This window comes from Carassius auratus, chromosome 10 (assembly GCF_003368295.1).
Source record: "Carassius auratus strain Wakin chromosome 10, ASM336829v1, whole genome shotgun sequence".
In the NCBI taxonomy this organism is placed as follows: domain Eukaryota; kingdom Metazoa; phylum Chordata; class Actinopteri; order Cypriniformes; family Cyprinidae; genus Carassius; species Carassius auratus.
This window is the reverse complement of record NC_039252.1, coordinates 12,572,086-12,591,647: the sequence shown is the minus strand read 5'-3', so window position 1 is coordinate 12,591,647 and position 19,562 is coordinate 12,572,086. Positions and strand designations below refer to the sequence as shown.

At 37.5% G+C, this 19,562-nt stretch overlaps 1 protein-coding gene across 26 annotated transcripts in view; it reads right to left on the bottom strand.

The window, feature by feature from the left end:
• LOC113109887 (phosphatidylinositol-binding clathrin assembly protein-like) overlaps positions 1-19,084 on the bottom strand; it is a 37,445-nt gene extending 18,361 nt beyond the window's left edge. For 3 of the 26 annotated variants that reach the window (XM_026273716.1, XM_026273719.1, XM_026273735.1), the window contains exons 1-9: positions 18,797-19,075; positions 18,409-18,678; positions 4,445-4,587; positions 3,582-3,657; positions 1,957-2,059; positions 1,784-1,877; positions 1,532-1,643; positions 506-612; positions 385-426 (exon numbers count right to left, since the gene is read on the bottom strand). In XM_026273716.1, the coding sequence (XP_026129501.1) occupies positions 385-426; positions 506-612; positions 1,532-1,643; positions 1,784-1,877; positions 1,957-2,059; positions 3,582-3,657; positions 4,445-4,587; positions 18,409-18,538 (807 nt within the window). In that variant the 5' untranslated portion in view covers positions 18,539-18,678; positions 18,797-19,075. Of the gene's footprint in view, positions 1-384; positions 427-505; positions 613-1,531; positions 1,644-1,783; positions 1,878-1,956; positions 2,060-3,581; positions 3,658-4,444; positions 4,588-11,114; positions 11,166-18,408; positions 18,679-18,796 lie in introns of those variants that run through there. The other 23 variants (XM_026273722.1, XM_026273736.1, XM_026273724.1 and 20 more) reach the window with 19 other exon arrangements.
• Between the last annotated feature and the right edge of the window lie 478 nt (positions 19,085-19,562).

The following is a 19,562-nucleotide window of genomic DNA, read 5'->3' as shown; positions in this document are numbered from 1 at the left end:
TGAATCAAGCATTGTGGACCGTTAGAATAGCTTTCCCCACCAGCGTCATGCAGAGATGTCCGCATGCGTCGAGCACTGCAAGCTCGCGCTTTGCAGCCTCACTGCACAAGCAAATTAGCTGCAGTTCTAGAACTCTCTGATGACTTTTCCTATAACTCGTGTTACGTATTGAGATTTCTAGGTAACTGCAGGTTAGAGAGTTCTACAACATGCACTTGTTTGGATCTAATGCAGCCGTGCCACTTTGGCAGAGGATCTCAAGCTGTATCTTGTGAACTAAGGGCAGAGTGACAGATAAGTAGCTAATGGGCAGAAGGGAAAGCAGTCATTGTATGTTTTTCAAAAAAACAAATACAAAAACAAGGCCAATTTATTTTCCCTCACCTGTGATAGGTCTGGAATGTCCCCTCGGTCGATTCCCACTTGCTGTCATGATCAGAAAAGATCTGGTTAATGTGTGTCATTAAATAAGCAGGGACCCATAGCACAGGTTACACCGTCTTACCTCCGCCACTTTGAGAAATTCTGAGATTCTCGTCATTCGAGTGAGGAATTTCTTATAGATGTCCAGGCCTTCTTTACACTGGGCTTTCTTCATGTCAAAGTACTTCTCTACACATGGGAAAAGGTATGAAGTCAGATTTTGAGATGACTTTGCACTCCTAACCACATTTCAAGGGGGCTTGTTTTTTCACTCTGCGACTTCAGAGTTATGCTTGGCATCTGCCGTCACAATATGACCCGAAGCCACTCTCAGTAGTATGTCAGCCTCTCACAGAAACTCTCATTCACATGTAACCACTGAATGAAGCCAACGGATGCAGCTCAGCCCCTGAACGGAGCCGTCCAACACAAACACTCTAAGTAGGGCTGTTCGATTTAGTAAAAATATCATATTGCAATTGTTTTAACCAATACTGCGGTAGCGATTTAAATTGTGATATGATAATCTGATATTTCTGCTGCTGAGATATCAAAAATAAGAATAATAAAGATTAAATCATATATAAAATCTGCTCTTCAACTAACTAGAAAGCAATGCCTTTTGGCTTGGAGTCAATAGGGAAAAATGAAAATTGTCATCATTTACTCATGTTGATGTTGTTCCAAAATTCCAAGTTTTCAGCAACAGCTGATCAATATCAGGTGACTTAAATTGATAGGACCGTATAAAATGGTCTGGATAACCAAGTTTAATCACACTGTCTAGCTAATCATCACTTCATGTTGAAATTTGGTTGGTGCATTGCTAGTTTTATGTCCTTACTTGGCCCAAAAATACATTCTGAGACTATTGATATGTACAGGAAGGGTTTGTTTTATGAGTTACAGCTCTCAGGCAGTAAACAAACTGTCATAAAACTGAGTGACGAGTCCGGGTCAGAGTCCGAAGCAACTGTCGATGAGTGGGCCGATACTTTAATTTCAAAGGTCTCTGTAACAGGAACCAACAGTAGAGATAAATGGTAAAAGCCAATATGTAGGACAGCCCACTTTAAGTTTTTAAAGCTCAAGCAGGATAACAGCTCACCAAGCAAGTTGATGATCCCTTCATTGTAGGCCGCGAACAGACGGATGGCGTCTTTAAACAGAAGCATGAATGCAGCATTAATGACCCCGTTTGTGAGCTCATTAGCGTTTACCTGCGGACACAAAATAAGCCAAACACAATTTAGATGAGACGATTATGTTACAAGAACTGAAAACAAGTGGAAAAGACCACTGAAGAAAGACCAAGCCATTAGTGCATATGGAGCTCAAGTCTAAATAAGTCTAGACTCACGTTGAAGTCGAGGAGTGCATCCATCTGGTTTTGGATGATAGGGATGGTCTTTAAGAGCTTCTCTGTGTTCATAGTTCTCATTACGCCATCCGCCCTTTGACAACAACAGACAACCAATTCAATAAAGAGCTCGCATTTTTTGGCTGAACTATACCTTTAAAAAACAGACTTACCCTCTTTTTACTTTTGTGAAGTCGAAAGCCACTTGTCTGTATGAGACTGCCTTTTCGTTCAGGTAGCGGCTGTACCTCCGAATGAAGGTGGACATGTCATACCCTGCACGCAGAAGAGAACATGCTGTCTTCTGAGTTCACAGTGACCCACGGGTTGTTGAAATTAGTCATACAGCAGACCGTATTCTTGTGTTCTAGACATTTAATAACATGAGTCTTTGATGTACTAGTTGAATTCTGAGCACAATGATTGTGACTCATTTAAAGGCTCAGAGGGAAAAAACATTCTGGTTTCCATAGGGTTAGTACAATGCATGACACAGCCTAGAAGCCGTCAGATTTATCAGACTCTGCCAAGTATGACAGGTCATCAAGAAGTTTACTAGTCTATCCTGTGAGTAATATGCTCAAATGCAAAAGATAAAATTTTACAAATGAAATGGACAACATTTTAAATATGTACATTATATTCTACAATAATTCCATGAATATGAGAGCACCAAGACATATATTTTTTGACATGATTTCATCCACAGTAGTTAAAAATACTAGCAGAGTTTGATTCATGGACTCAAAAATGTCAGTGGAAGTCTCTATATGGCATTTTAAATGCTTATATATTTGCACTAAAACAATTAAATTCAGATAAAAATGTATAATTTCAATAATAATAATAAATTTTTCTAAATTATTATTCATACTTTTTGTTTAACCAGTTGTTTTATGCACCTGACCAAACTGGCTCTTGGTCAAAATATAACAATAAAATAGCATAATGTAACATATGCAGACAAATAAACATACAAAAGTCATTTAATAGATATTCAATCATTTTTTTATCCTTCTGATATTATATATATAAATATTATATATATATATATATATATATATATATAAATATAACCCAGCAATAACCGTTTGTACTGTATGTTAATTCTTGTTTAATATGAATATAATAAATGCAAAACTTTGTCAATTCAAAGATTTTCTAACTCATAATATTCAATATATATATATTGATACATACAGTATATTTTATTGCATAGCTATATTTTATATGGGATGTAATAAAGAAAAGTACTAAAAGTACCCAGCCATAACGAAAAGTATTAAAGTAGTAGGATAAAGGTGAAGTACTGCAAGGTGCCTCAGGAAAAAAATCTGAGCCAGGAAGTTCTAGTCTTTTTCAGAAAACTGGCTCAGAGCTATTCTTGAAAGACTCTCCAAACTAGAGAGACTTGCTGTACTGATTCCCCTGCTGCCTTCTTTGAGTGCTGGCTGCCAGGCAGCTTGTTAACATGGGAAAAGCCTTGAGTAAATAAACCCACTAGTGCTTTATTTAAGCTGAAAGTCGGACATGTAACTGAACAGGTCCCAAGAGACAGACAGACAGACAGACAGAGCCTCATGCTTCTGCTGCCCAAACCCTCCAACACAGCATCAGACCATGACTAACATTAAAATGATAAACCTGTGAAAACATAGTGCATGTTCTGTCAGCTGCTCAAAAATTCATCACGTCTGCATTTGTCTTGGGTTTGGACGCTCATGAAAATGGATGACACAGCTGGGATGTGTTTGGGAAAACAGAATGACTAATGAAGTGTCGGGCTGAAAGCACCTACCTTGTAACCCGCTTTTGTCCAAAAAATTACTGAGGTTGAATAATGTGTTCCTGGAGGCCAGATATTGTACAAATCTCTGTCAACATGAGGAACAAAGAGTGTGGATTTCAATTTATTTTGAAGTTAGTCATCAGGCAAATAAACAGAACTGTCGAAGCCACAAGGGAAAATTGATTGAGTGTGGAACATGTGCGGTTTGACTGCTTTAACTTAACCAAAACCATGACTAAACACTGCTGAAAATACTGAGAGTTAAAGGATTAGTTCACCAAAAAATGTAAAGTTGGTTATTTACTCAGGCTCATTTCATTTCAAACCTGACTTACTGTCTTCCAAGAACATAAAAGATGGATCTTGGCCGATGTTTTCAATAAAATTAAAGTAAATGCTGAATAAGGTTGTACAGCTTTATAAAAAAAAAATATAATAATAATAAATAAATAAAAAGTGTTGTAAAAAATTATAAACCCCAGAATTGATAAATTTTGTTAAATAAAACGTAACGAATACACTTCAATAAAAGTTTTTTTAAAAAGTGGTCAGCACAGTCTTCAATTAAAATAAAATATTTAAATGCGGTCAGGATATTTCCAAAAAAAGAAAAGAAAAAGAAAATGATATGTAAAAAAAAAAAAAATAGTAAAGAAAAAATTAAAATAAAATAAATAAAACAAATTAAATTTTTAAAAACAGAAATAAAATATATAGTTAGTTTCGAATGACAACTTTTTCCTTCTTTTTTCATTTTTGAGTGAACTATTCCTTCATTCCAAAGAGTTCAGTGTGTAGAGATTTAATCAGGCTATAGGTTATAAAAGTGTACAATAGTGCGTGTGTGTGTGTGTGTGTGTAGGGTAGCTGACCTCATTGCCGTAGACCATAATGTGGTGTGTGGTGATGAGGGATTTGAAAACGACCACCCAGCTGGTGTTGGTGGTGCGCTCGAACAGCGTGTCGGCCAGCTGAGGGATGTTCACATTCATCTCATTGGTGCAGTGGATCAGACCTGTAAGAGAGAGTTGAAAGAGGTCAAGGTGTTTATAATTCAAACTGTCAGCACATCACAGCCTTTGTATTTGGGCCCTAAATAACTTGAACAGTTTTGGCATGTTAACTTTTTTGAATCCCCCAGTTCAGACTTCCTCAAAAGGGTGCCCTAACTAGTAGTCAACAGACGATTATACTGATATAAAGAGAACACGGTGGTGAAAATGACATGCAACAAAATAAATGTTTTTCTAATAAATGTTACTTTTTTAACCATTCATCAAATAATCCTGATATTTGTACAGTACATGGCCTTTTTCAGAAAAATATTAAGCAGCTCAACTGTTTTCAACATTCATAATAATTGGAAATGTTTCCTAAGCACCAAATCATTATATTCAAATGATTTCTAAAGGATCATGTGACACTTAACACTGGAGTAATGGCTGCGAAAAATTTTGCTTTGCTAGCACATTAATACATTTTCAAGTTATATTTTGTCTGTTTCGAACCAATTTTGGATAGTTACTAACTAGTTAGAAACAAAATTACTAAAATTACATTGCACATTTTTTTTATTTTAAGTTTTAAAATGTTCTGATTGGCAGTGTTCATCTCATAAACAAAATTAAGGTTCAAGAAGTGGAACAAAATGACAAAAAGATGAATTAAAACATGTTTTCAAGTTCATCATTTTGCACGCACAGTATCATCAACTACAATTATTTTAGTTTACAAAAGTGATTATTTAATTGTTATTAGGCCATTAAAAAGAAATTAATACAACACAACAAATTATTGACTAAATGGACAAGACATACGAAAATGTATTAAAAATAGAAAAATTATTGATGCAGTCTGAAAGTTCTGTAAACCTCCTAATGATTCTAAGGTGCCTCCGTTCAGTATGTTAGCATTCAGACAGCGCTGACATGGTTTGAGTGAGAGAAATGCATTTATATCCTGTGCTTTATTAGTTCTTTGGCTGGACTCCACAGCCATCTGTGCTCCGAGAGCGAGAGCGGGATCCCTCAAGGCTCGCTCTACACCACCGACACTGTGAGACTCATTCAGGGCCGCAGCTTATCATGCCATTCATGAAGCCTCCCACAGACAGCGAGGGGGGACTCCGCTGCCTCTCTTTTTCAGGATTCAAATGACGGAGAAACCACTTCTAGACCTCCTTAAATGAAATGAAATTAAAAAGCCACTCATCGTTACTACAACCCATTTCAAAGACACAAGAGTAATTACACACTTCCAACTAACTGCCACCAAATATTAGTGCATACATGACCTTTTGAAGTGGAGATGTGAAAATATGCTGCACAGCGAGCATGGGTGGGCTATAGAATGCCCTCTCTTTTACAGATAACATCCGCCATTTAAACCTGCACAAAGGCTTGGCCACGTGACAACAATAGACTTTTCAGAGCCAACACAAAACGCCTGCGCCAAGCATGACGGCGGTGCGAAATCACACGTCCATGGGCCTCGAGTGAAAGATCAAAGCCAGAAGACGACGTTTAATGCTGTTATCGTCCTACGCCAGGGTAACCGGACACTGACGGGTTTACCTTACATGCCCTGATGTAGCCAGCAGGCACATCAGAAGGGAAGAATGAGACATCTGTAGGACGCTTTCCTAATCAAAACCCATCCAATGTGGATCTCTTTCTCCCTGGAGTGGAGATGGACGTGATTGATGCTTCAGCAGGGTGAACATGCATGTGTATCCAACCATGTGATGGTCACGTGATGAGAAATGAATGAATTGCCACCCGCTCTGCCTAAAAATCTAACTCACTGACACTTACTTACTTGAAGTAAAACCTTACCAAACTTTAAGTAATAAAATATCCATATTCCTTTGACACTGAGGCTCATGATTTGAAATGCCTGTTGGGTAAATTCTACAATATTAAAAGTCATCAAATGCCAAATTGTGCACTGGAAGTGTTCTAATATTACACTGACTTTATTTGCTTCTATAAAATATGCTGAAGGAATAGGATGATATTAAACGGATAGTTCACTCAAAAATGAAAGCGGTCTTCATTTACTCACCCTCATGTTATTACTCAACCTGTATAACTCACTTGAACTCTTTTTTGGATTTGGAATATAGAGCAAAAATTGTGTACTTTAAAGTTGTTTTGCATCTTTTTTTTTAATCTTGAAAACTCCAGCCTCCCTTAGCTATAAATTAATGTGGATAAAAAGGTCTAGAAATGTCTCCTTTTGAAGAAACAAAGTCATACGGGTTTAAAACAACATATGGGTTGTCATGATCATCTTCATTTTCTAGTCCTTTAAAACATGACTTGTGCTTGTAAACATACAAATAAGACACTGTCATGGTACAAGCTATTAATAGAGAAAGATATGTTTACTTTAGACTAAAATATTCACCCACCCAATGATTATGGTGGAAATATGCAAACCTACACCACTAAATATCCATTTCCTCATGGTTACATTTTTGGGTCAATGACACGACTCATTTTGTCCAAATGTAATTTGGTAACACTTCAGATTATGGAACAACACATTCAGTATTACCTAAGAGCTTTGCCTTAATAAACTCCTAATTACTGCTTATTGATAGTAAGGTAGTCATTGTAAAAGTTGTGTTTAGATATGGGGTAGGGTTAATGAATCTAGAACATGTCAGGGAGACTTTTTGTTGTCAGGTGAAAAAAAGTAAATAACAGAATAAAAGCCTGTAAACCCTCATGGTATTCTCGTCAATCAGCACTGAAGACTAACATGTAAGAGAAGAAATTGATGAAAAGTTGTTATTTTTGTTTTCTTTGCCATCAAAAATATTCTCATAGTTTCATAAATTTTAAATTGGATGACTGCTGTTACATGGACTGTTTTAATGATGCCCTTACTACTTTTTTAGGCCTTGAACGTGGTAGTTACGTTGGTGTCTATGCAGGGTCAGAAAGCTTTCGGATTTCATCATAAAAATCTTAATTCGTGATCCAAAGATAAACAAAGGTCTTACAGGTTTTGAACGACATGAGGGTGAGTAATTAATCACAAAATTTTGGGGTGAACAAGCCAATCCCTTAAAGATCTCAGACATCCTTATTGTCAGTGACCCATTTGCAATGTATAGGAAGTAGGGATGTCAAATTTCGATTATTTCCATGATCGATCGTCGTTTAAATTAACGATCAATTAATCGATTAATTGTTAACCATAATACTGCAAAATGCGTCTATTGTAGGCACGCAGTCAGCGGTATGACAGGATGTGCAAAAGCCACACACACACACACAAAACGCTTTCTCACTTGAATTAAAGAGGTTTTAGTCTGAATAAAATGCTAGTAGCAGGATTATAAAATGAATAGATGCGATTATGATCATTTGATAAAATGAAGAGAGCGCGCCATACTTTTGAGGTCATTTTACTTTGTTGACAGTTTCCAATCCCGCACGGAGAACGCTGAACGCGCCTCTTTAAATGGTTTTGTGGTGCTCGTTGTTGTATTTTAAAGCACAATTGCAATGTTTTCAACTGACATTATTGTATAAAATTAACCGAAATGTGGAGCGCGTGTGACTGCGCTGCACATTAAGTGAACTACATCGGCGCTGCTGCACCAAAACACAGTTGCTCACATTAATTTGATCCTGCTGGATTCTGTCCTAGAAAATGTCAGATTTTTAAAAATCCGGCATACAGCGCATTAGATCGTGACAGTGCATGCGTGCAGACGAGGATGAGCGAGCGCGGCTTTGGCTAGATTTATTTGGAGGTTATTGCTCATGTCTCATTCGGCACAAATCGAAATGTTTCCATATTCGCAATGTATTTGAATGTTAAACTATTATTTATAATGTAAACTAGGCTTGTACTTAACACGCATTCGCATATAGACGGAAAAGATGATCCTCTTCATATGAGCAAAAACGTCCTTGGCATAACAGCAGAGTGGACCGGTAGCTATACTACGGTCTATTTAAACTGACCAGTGTAACCTTTTAATGTTTAGTTGGCATTTTATTTTGATAATGAACAGACTGCGATGTAAGTTTGAATCGCTAGAATATACGTGTGCAGCAGGCTCCGGGGCGATCGAAACAGCTGAGACATTAAAAAATATATATATTTTCCGCAAAAGTGTTTACTTTCATTTGTGCACACTCACAATAAAAACAGAAGATTTGTGCTCTTGTAAAATAAAGCAAACAAACAGAAAGCGTTGTTATCCTTTTTTTTGTGAACTTATGGAGCGCCCACACTTCTGTTTTAAATCCATTAATCTTAATTAGCCTATTTAAGTCGGATATATTTCGCATAGCCTATTTAAAAAAAAAAAAAAAAAAAAAAAAAAAAAACATGAAAACAAATTGTTATTTTTATGTTCAGCCTATTACTTAGTAGGCTATAAATTTTCCTTAAAGCATCCCATTTTGTCCCAGGGCTTAGAACCTGTGGCCTAGTCAGGTCCATGCAGAAACTTGTGAACGATGCTCGGCGTCACCGTTTAGTGACAGCAGTGAATGCTCCAGGAATGTGTCGGTCACAGCGCCTATTAATCGCTGTTTTGAATCCAGCAATTATTTATTTAGAAATGATAAGATCTGATTATGACAAGTGTGGTATAAAAGCTTTGTTTATTAGAGGAATAATAGGTTAACTGGAAAATGTTAGATCGCGACCATGCTTTTGGACCCATAGTCTTCATTTACGCGGCTTTGTTCTGGTTTGCCGGTTGGTCACGAATTTCCACAAATTCAGTATATTTAGGCATTGTTTCTTTTCCTAAATCTTCATCGTCTAACCCTCTAATTTCCCAGGTCTATTTTATTATCTTTCGCTTTTAATAACTGTTTTCGCATCTCTTACTGTGGTAAACATGGGAAGGGAAATTAAAGATTTCATGAATTAAGAATTCGTTCGATTTATTAATTTGTTCCCTTATTTCACTTAAATCATGGGTTATTTAGGGAACAAAATTAATGAAACATGGACAATTGCCACATTAATAATTCGTAGGAATGAATTAACAAGTTGTAGTAATGAATAGACTACCTGTCCTGTCACTGTGTCCCGCAGCCCTGCAAAGCGCACGATATAAAACAGTTATCTGATGAAATGATTAGTAACTACATCTATTGCATTTAATGTTGAAGAACTTATGTTGTTTCTATTTTAATGTACTTTAAAGTTTAAATCACATTAAAAGCTTAATTTGTACATTGTGAATGAATGATGATGCTTTTATATATCGTCACCGTCACTCACAGCCGCTCGCACGTGTTGAGTGCGCATAAGCCGCACGCAGCCCAACACTGAATCGGTTAACCGACCATCGATAGCCTTAATCGATTGCATCTCTTATCGACAATTAATCGATCATCGATTAATCGTTGACATCCCTAATAGGAAGGGTCATTACCATGAGAGCATAACAAATGTTAATAATGAACCAGGAATATTGATCTTAAAGCTAGTGATAGGCTGGGCTGCACACTGTCATATATTAATGCACTGTATGCCAGAAAAACATGAAAAAAAAAATACATATATATAATTTATCTATTTATTTTTTCTTCTGTTGACAAAGCTAAACAGAAGGATGGCGTTCATGGAGCCACAATGGACTGACTATAAGACCTAATGGCATCACTATGGTGTCCTGAGCCTTCAAATACCATTTTCTTTTGTTAAATGACAGGAGAACAGAGTGGACTCAGCAACCGGATGCTACAAACTTCCTCCAGTTCATGACAGGAAACCGATTCGACAGGAATCCTTTAAAATGCTCAGTCATAAAACAAGCTGATGATAGAGATATCTAGACTCTCTGACCCCTAAAGTACAGAAATGTCAGGAGGCCACAGGAGACACAGGCCAAACAGGTAACAGAAAACAGGTAGAAACGAACAGGCTGACAGACACTTTTTTTTTCTCCCCTCATCACATCTCTGGTCCGCTTCAGGCAGACCCATTTGTGAGGGCAGAGGACAGGAAACCATTAAGTGAATGACTGCTCCCCTGATTCGAAGGCTTTAACTCGCAGACAGATAGAAGACAGCATTGTGCACTGCATCACATAAACTCAATGTACAAAGGGCTGACTACCTGCAGGCTAACTTGGACAGGCAATAAATAACTAGTAATATGGTTAAAAAAAATGCAACAATTTGGTCAACAGTAACTATTAAGACAGGTCTCTAATAATATATATAACATGTATTGTGTATTGTAGCAATATCTAGAATATAAAAGAATTACAGTGACAGGACTCCAGACTCATTCTTCCCACTGGTCACTCTTTTGTGTCTAACTTTCTCAGTTCTTTCGCAGTCTGGAGCCCTGGAGTGATATAATAATTCAGATGCATGAATGTTACACATGAAAGTGCAAATAACTTTTATAACTTATTATATCCAGAAAATAAAACTTCCCATGAAGACCATGTGGTTAACATAAGACCAGCACACAAATATCATGAAAAAAAAAAAATGCCACATGTACAGAGCGCATTCACAGAGCTCAGTGGCCAGAAGAAGGAGAACATACATATCTTAGCTGGAATGCAGGCTTGACTTCACAGCATTGTAGAATCCAGAGCTTGTTGAGGAAGTGGATGAAGAGAGAGAGAGGAGGGAAGAGAGAGGGAGAGGGAGAAAGGAGGAGAATGAAGGAGACAGCTGCACAGAAATCAGGGAACCATGCCACAGAAACTCAGATATGCCAGAAACAAATAAATATCTAAAATGTTATAAGCTTGATAAACTGGGAACTAGAACAAAAAAAAAAAAAAAAAACTAAATAAAATACAATTCAGGAAGTCAATCATGCATTAGTTTTCATAAAAAAAGAGAGCAGCTGCTAAAGCTTAACGAGTAATAAAAAAAAATGATACAATAAAATACATTTTGGCAGAGCATGAAAGAATGTCTTTACAAACAAAAAGAACAGCTGCTCAAGGATAAATGCAGAAAAATTCTAAACGTTATTCAGTAAAACTTCATGTCTGGACTCATTTAACCACCATTACTGGAGGCATTTTATCAATGGTTTTCTCAAAGTTACTCATTAACAAAATAATAGCGAGTGTTACTACCTCAGACTGGCACGGACATTCAAACAAGTATCATCAAGGTAACTTTTCTCTTTCTCAAATAACATCTTGGAAAAAAATGCTTTGTGGCACGTATTATGTACAAGCAGATCTCCTGGGGTCATTAGCTAATCCTACATAAAAGATTAAAAAGATGAATTATTACAGAAGGGGAAAAACATGCAAGCAGCTTACAGGTGCATCTCAAAATAGAATGTCGCGGAAAAGTTCATTTATTTCAGTAATTCAACTCCAGTTGTGAAACTCATGTATTAAATAAATTAAATGCACACAGACTGAAGTAGTTATTTTAATTTTGACTGCCATTTAACAAGAATGCACCAATTCACTATCATGGGTATCCCCTGGGTCAGGTTGGGGCGGGTAAAGACATGGTCACTTTATTTGCAGGGCGGTCATTAAAAACTAAAATAAAAAAAATCCATGTATGTTGCGTGCCAATTCCCTGTTTTGAGCTGATTAGCATGTCACCATATTCTAATTTGGTAGTGAATTGTTTTTTTTGTTTTTTTTAATGTGAGCCAGAATCATCACAAAAAAAAAGAAACCAAGAGACTTAAACTACTTCAGTCTGTGTGCACTGAACTTATTTAATACACGAGTTTCACAATTTGAGTGGAAAAGTTCATTTCAGTAATTCAATGTCATTTTAATTTATTGAGATGCACCTGTATATCAAGTTTTTTTTTTTTTTTTTTTTTTTTTTGTAAACCAAAAATGCAGACAATCAACAGAAAATCTGAATCACTCGGACTGCTTCCATATTTAGACAGTGACGTTCAGAATGAAGTAGCATGTTTGTTGTGAGAACAAACTCTTAATGAATTTCCCCTGATGGAGGCCGATCTTGAGGAAGAATCACTGTGTGCTGCTATCTGCAGACATCTCCCGTTTAATCAGCTCCCAACATTTTTCTGATTTCTGGAACAACTTCCTGTTGGCGGTTTAGATTTTGAATAATTGGCGACCTACAAGAATGCAGGAAGTATCTTGAAATGGTTCACTGGGTTCATCTAGGCAAGACACTTACAGTCTCGATTGAATTTGGGAGGGTCTGGAAGCAGGAATGCTGATAAACTATCTGTTCTAACTCACAGTGCAAAACGTATTCGCAAAAACTAATCACCAGGTTGCCACTGGGAACAACTGACCCTAAACAGACACATTTTTTGCATGAGTATAGAAGTGTATTATTCTAACACAGCATCCTAAAACGGGTGATGCATTTTTTCAGTTTAACCCACTATATTATTTTACACAATTAATGCAACAGTTGGCCAACCCACTTCTTGAAAAGTACATTTATTTAGATGCATAAAATTTTCATGACCACATCAAATGGGACACGTGTGCTCCAACTTCACTTCAGCACAAGTCATACGAGCACAGAACCTGTACGGTGCTCAGAGTGCACCAGTGTGAGTTGTATTACGTGCATGCAATGTCGTGGTCAGTTAAAGCATACGAAAAAGGTGATTAAAGCTGCTTTAAAACTGTGCATGCATGTAATATATTTTATGAGTCACATTTAAAATCATGTCTCCAAAATGGTTTTCAAAACTGTTCTGGAGCATGTCAGCATGGTCTTCCTCATCTAAAACACCCGATTCAACTCGTCAGCTCATTAGTAGAGAATTTAAGACTTGAAGAGAGTCTGAAAAGGTAAAGAGAGTTGAGAGAAGATATGATGCGTGTCAGATCCACGTCACGTTCAGAAGCAGAAGCTCTAAAACAAACAGCAGCCAGAACAACCTAATAACCAGCTGCTTTGATGTCTATCAATCAAAGAAAAAGAGAGAGAGAGAGAGAGAGAAAAGAGGAGATCAATAAATTTATAGATTTAATGATTCATCTATTTAAATTAGAATTTAGTGTTGTATAACTTTAATTTTCATTTCTGTAGGCTATTTTTCTGATGAGAGGGCCCTGGTAAATATGGCATTCATTATAACTGGTTTATGTGAATATTGTTTTTTTAAGTCAAATAAAGATTAAAATTATCAGCTCTCAATTATACTGCAATGTTGAGGCTATAGTCAATGGTTAAATATTAAGGGGGGAAAATAATTTTATAGAGACATCACTATTGGTATCAGTGATACTGGCCTTTCAGTCATAAAAAGATGCCATTAAACATTAAAATATATACTGTCTTTTTGTTGTTTGTACATTATTTTCGAGATTGAATGTGGAATTATTGCAATATAAAAGTTCTAAAAACTTTAAATGTTAGGTGGGATAAATCATGACTAATTTGAGATTTTTTTTTTTTTTTTTTTGATTAGTTTATATTTCTTATTGACTGACAGCACTATTTAAAGGTCCCCTTCTTCGTGATACCATGTTTTAAACTTTAGTTAGTGTGTAATGTTGTTGTTAGAGTATAAATAATATATGTAAAATGCTAAAGCTCAGTTCAATGCCAAGCGAGATATTTTATTAGACAGAAATCGCCTACAAAAAATGACCCGTTTGGACTACATCCCTCTAGTTCCTGTAGTAATGACATCACTAATACATCCATGCATTTTTGTTTTTAACTTGTAATATTTAATAGAAATGTCAGAGATTTCTATCTATTTTACTTTTCCGAGAGGATTTTACAGTGCAAACTGTCTGGCAGCCAAAGTCACAGCACTGTCATTAAAAGTAGCCCTAGCTAGTGCTACTTTCAACAAAACTTATTCTGTGACCACTTTCAAATACTTTGTGAGTGCAGCCCCTGCTGAATGGTCTGTTTATGGCCTAAATTTCTGTCATCGTCACTCAAAAAGCAGTAAGGAGGGCATCACAACCTTTCCCTCTGCTGTATTTGGGTTGGTGTGACTAGTTACATAATACTTGATCACTTAAAACCACTGAGGTAAACAGGCACTTTGCTAATGGCATACTGGGTCAATAATTTAGGAAATGGAAAATGAAGAAAGTCAGCTACAAACGCTCTAAAGCCAGGCTTGACTAGGAGGTTCGAACAGTGACTCTAAAAGCTCTAAAAACTGGACTCTATTCACACACAGCAGGGTGGTGACTCAGCAATCTTTCTGACCGACCATCATTTGATGCCTCTCAGGTCACATGCTATATTTCTACCCGGGTGTAGACACACTCACATTGGTATGACTGACTTACCGCGGATCCCTGCCACAGTGATCTGACACCATAAAATGGCAAAGAGGGGTCACTTTGTTGGAGCAGATGACGTTTTATGGCTGTTCTAGCTACGCATATTGAGAGCGCAGTCAGTCAACACGCTGTAAGCTTAGGGTGCTTTCAAGCTACTATTTTCTTAAATGCAACTTTAAAATTGGGTTATGAATTGTGTATTCAAAAACACAGATACTAAACAATAGGCACACCAATTAAGATGAGAGCACTTTAATCTATGATTACAACAAACGACTGATCCGATTTCCGCCGGCTGTCCAACGGTTCATCAGACAAAGATGCATTTCACGTCCTGAAAACCTTCAGTTGTAAACCAGGCAAACTAGCTACCTCACTTTTTTTTTTTTCTTGACTACATTCTGAACCCCCGATCAAGTACGCTGTGGAATGAACACCATATAATTTAGAACATTCCTGTGACATGCTGCTTGGAAGAGCTCTGCAGCTACAGGAAATCAAGCTATCCTAAGGAAAACGCATAATGAGTTGATTCAATTCAAGCTCTAAGTTTGCTTGGAGCGGCTGTGTATCTCAAAATCATAAAGATAAGTAAGTGTGTTTGTGTGTGGTGGATTTGTTCTCGGACAGATTCTAGGAAGCATCTATCATACTGCAGAACTGACTCATATGAATGAGCGCCCAGAATAAGCCATGATCCCGTTGAACATGCTTACACAGCACTGAGGCACAGAAGGCCAGCCAACATGACTTCAACAAGCCATGGAAATACAACAGCGGAAGGTACGCTGTTGATGTTGGTGGTGTGTATGTGATTTCACAATTCGATAAGTTCAACCACTACCCACCCAATCGCTCTCTGCATCCACCGGTTTACTTACACTAAACCCTCATGAACACAAATCAGGTTGTTTACGCCCCATATTTATATCCATGGCCCATTATTTGGGAGAGTCAGTAAAATTAGCATCCACTGTAATGGCAAAACAAAAATCATATATATAGTGGAAGCTAAACCGTTCTTGCTTGCCACATGAGAATCAACGTTTTTTGCTGCATGTTTTTCCAGGAGAAATCTCATGAAAATACCTAAAATAATGTGTTTAAAGAATCAAGAGAAATCATTAAGAAATCATACAGATTTGAAACGATATGAGGGCGAGAAACTGATAACTATTTCTTCTTTAGTGAACTATCCCTTTAAGTGGGCAAATTTTATGATGGGCAGGACCAAATGTTTACCCAACCAAATTCGATTCTATTTTGTTTTGCGATGCGAGGAAAGGAGAGAATAAATGTCACTCCACCTTTAACATGGACCACTTCCTTATATGCTTCCTAACACAATCAATCTCTATTGACTAAGATTAGTGAAGGTACAAGAATTCTTTTGACTAAATAGAGTGGCATTATTTATTACCATGTTCATGTTTTTAACTAAAATGTTTTCCTAATCTAAAACATGAAGCAGAATGGAAACAATTGGAGGACATTTTTTTCAGCCAGCTGGTCATTTCGGGGATAAGGGTAGTTCAAGAGGAATGTTCTCCCTACCTCGGAAACCCGGCCCAAATCAAAGAGGCTGGGGGCCGGAGCCTGAGCCTGAGCCATATCTAATGTTCAAATCAAACAGAAGGGGAGTGAGACACGCTGCTATTTCGGTCCCAAAGGAAACTCCAGGCACAGAACACACTGCTGCCCTGAAACACCTACAAGACTTCGTCACACACACTCTCTCCACGCTACGGGAACCAACCTGAGGGCACTGGACTACTGTGAAACAACATTCTGGACACAAGAAGAACGTAACATAAGCACACAATCAAGAAGAACGTAACATAAGCACATACTCTTAAAGGAAGAAGGCAATTAGGTCTGACCTCCACTAAGTTCAGAACTTCTCTTCTCTTTAAAAGCCGTCTGTCAGCACACATGCCATTCGGTATTGTCAAGACCAAGCTAAAAATAGTTCACCAGAGGAAATTAGCACTGTAGGATAGGAACGAATGCAAAAAGCTATATGTACACAAGCAGTATGAGGCGAAAGACTTGATATGGTGGTGCCACCAGCTGATTTGAATCAGATGATGGCGCCACATCTATTGACATGACATTTATGCAAAAAAAACACACACACAGATCAACAAAGATCACAACTCAAGAACTGTACTACAAGAATGAATTTGCCAACACAAACTTGCAACTGCAAAACTGAACAAATTAAGAACAAACTGCAATTGATTCACCGAGTCAGAAAGGACACAGACATTCACACGATTCTTAACGGTCTGATAAGGGCATAATGGGCCCTAAATGAGGCCAGTGTGCTTCCTGAGAATCATTAGAGACCCCAGGCATCCGGCTCTATGAGAGCTGTCAGCACCAGCACCTGTGAGAGCCTGAGAACATCTCACTCAGAGAAGACAACCTGATTCCACCACACTAGTAACAAGCCAAAAAGATGTGACATCTTCATAAAGTTAAAAGTTAACTTGACAGAACGGTCTCATGAGTTCAGCCGCTGCCAGGATTGAGCCAATTACAATAACGTCCTCTATAAACACCTGCCACAGTACATCTTAAATGAAATGTTACATAACCTTTAACAGTCAGCAGATTTTTCACTTTAATTGTAAAATCGACTACAACCAAAGAACTGAATAACTCTAGGGTTTGCCTAATCTGTAAATTCAAGACATTAATAACACTATGTTGTCAGGACTGCGTATAAGAAAATCATCATTTATTCAATGAAATGCCTAATTTTGGACACATTTCTGTGAAATATGTATTGATCATATATCAATTCTATATATTTTAATAACAAAATGCCTAAACGCTTCTTTTCCACATAATGAATATAGCGGTCAAGCTCCAAAAAGGCACTGTAAAATAAAAGACAAAAAAACATGTACAATATTTTCCAAGTTTTGAAGTCACTAGATATTTTTGCGTAAAGAATAAAGTGAAATTTAAGTTGCTAATCACTAAAAAAAATATGATTTACAGCAGTGATCACTTTCACTTTCATTGCATTGAAAAGAGCAGCTTGGACTTTCTGCAGTTAATAGCTCCTTTTGTTTGCAATGTGAAAATGAATTTCATAAACATGCTGTTGAACAAACAAATCCAGAATTAACATTTTGCCTTTACCCCTTTAATAAACATTAGTCGTATATCAGTGTGATCCTGATAAAACTTGCTGCTTTTTGTTTTGCAACCTCGAAAAGACAGACAGTGATTTTATTTTGCACCGAAAGCACGTTTGTTTGCAATCATCAGATTTCTCAATTAATCCATTCGACTCAAACTGCAAGCGTCCTGATGAGACAGCAGATGGGCTCATTTTTAAATGTGGTTAATTATTAGTTAGCAAGTTAAATCATTAAATGCACTGCACTGTACTCATGCTATCTTAAAGCTCCCTGTTTCAACATCAGCAAAGGTCGCTGGAGAAAGCTGGTTAAACAGCACGAGCAGCACTGAACGTGACTCTTTAGCAGGCCTCGAGCCCCAGAACCTCTCGTTCCCAGGGCGACGAGTGACTGACGTAACTTTCAAACGCGGGTCCGAAAGCACTATAGTAAAAAATCCCATGACACTTACACTCCAAATGTTTCTTCTTTGGCCCCATGACTTCGTGCGTGGTTGCCTTGCACACAGTTTTGGACACCGCGGAACCGGTAACACTGTGTTGCGCTGCCGTTATCCGATCCGTTATGCTCTGTCCAGACATCCTCGCAGTTTTAAACAAACAGAAAAAGGGGGAAAACAAAAAAAGAGGGGGGAAAACAAAAAAAGAGGGGGAAAAATATGCTCGGACTGCTAAATCCAAAGGCAATGCTTTAGTCCTTGGGATGTACACTGTTCCGCCACCTGACAGGGGAAAGAGAAAAGAAATGAGATTGCAAGTAAGACGCATCCGCCGCTTCAGAGAGTCCAAATTAAGTTTGCTCTCAATGTATGCCGTCAGCTGATCGCAAAATTTACGTACCAAACGTTTTCTCCTCTATTAACGGCAGCGTCCTTTCTCTCTCTCGCAACCCCTCTGTCACGCACTCTCCTCTCTCTCTCCCTCTCTCTTAACTCCCCCTTTTCCTCCTCAGTGGCTCTCCTCTCGGATCTCGCCTCCCCCTGCTGGGTTTAAAAGGCTCCTAGGAAAATGGCGGGTCTGTTTCCTCTTTTCAGAGGATCCTCCCAAGGTTTATATGGATGCTGAATGGTCGGTGTAAAACCACAGACATCATGTGTAAAACGACGCCATGTTGGCTCCACATATTGGAACCGGTGCCTCGCATTACGTAGAATGTGAGTACTGCTGTTTGGCTTGTGAGCCAAAATGGCAGCTCTAGGTGGCTAGTTTCTGTGTATTATTTACTAGTCACTCAGACTGGTGACGGTGCACGTGACGGAATTTGTCCAACCAAATTCATGGTTTCACAAAGTCTATTTATATATTTGTCACTGATTAAATTTGCTTTTCATCGTTAACAAAATAATAATGTATATAATTGTTATATAGCTACAATTGTGTGTGTGTGTGTTTTATGTTAAAATGTAATATAAGGAGAGATTGTGTGACTTTTTAACAATAGTTAAAAAAAAAAAACAGAAAAAAAATAGAAGTGGGACGGGGGAAAAAAGTTGTAGTTTTTATCTTTATTACGTAAAAAAACTAACAAAAAACATTATTTCATAATTTATTCTAATTGTTATTGTTGTGATATTTATCATTCGTTTGTAAATGAAAGGCTTATTAG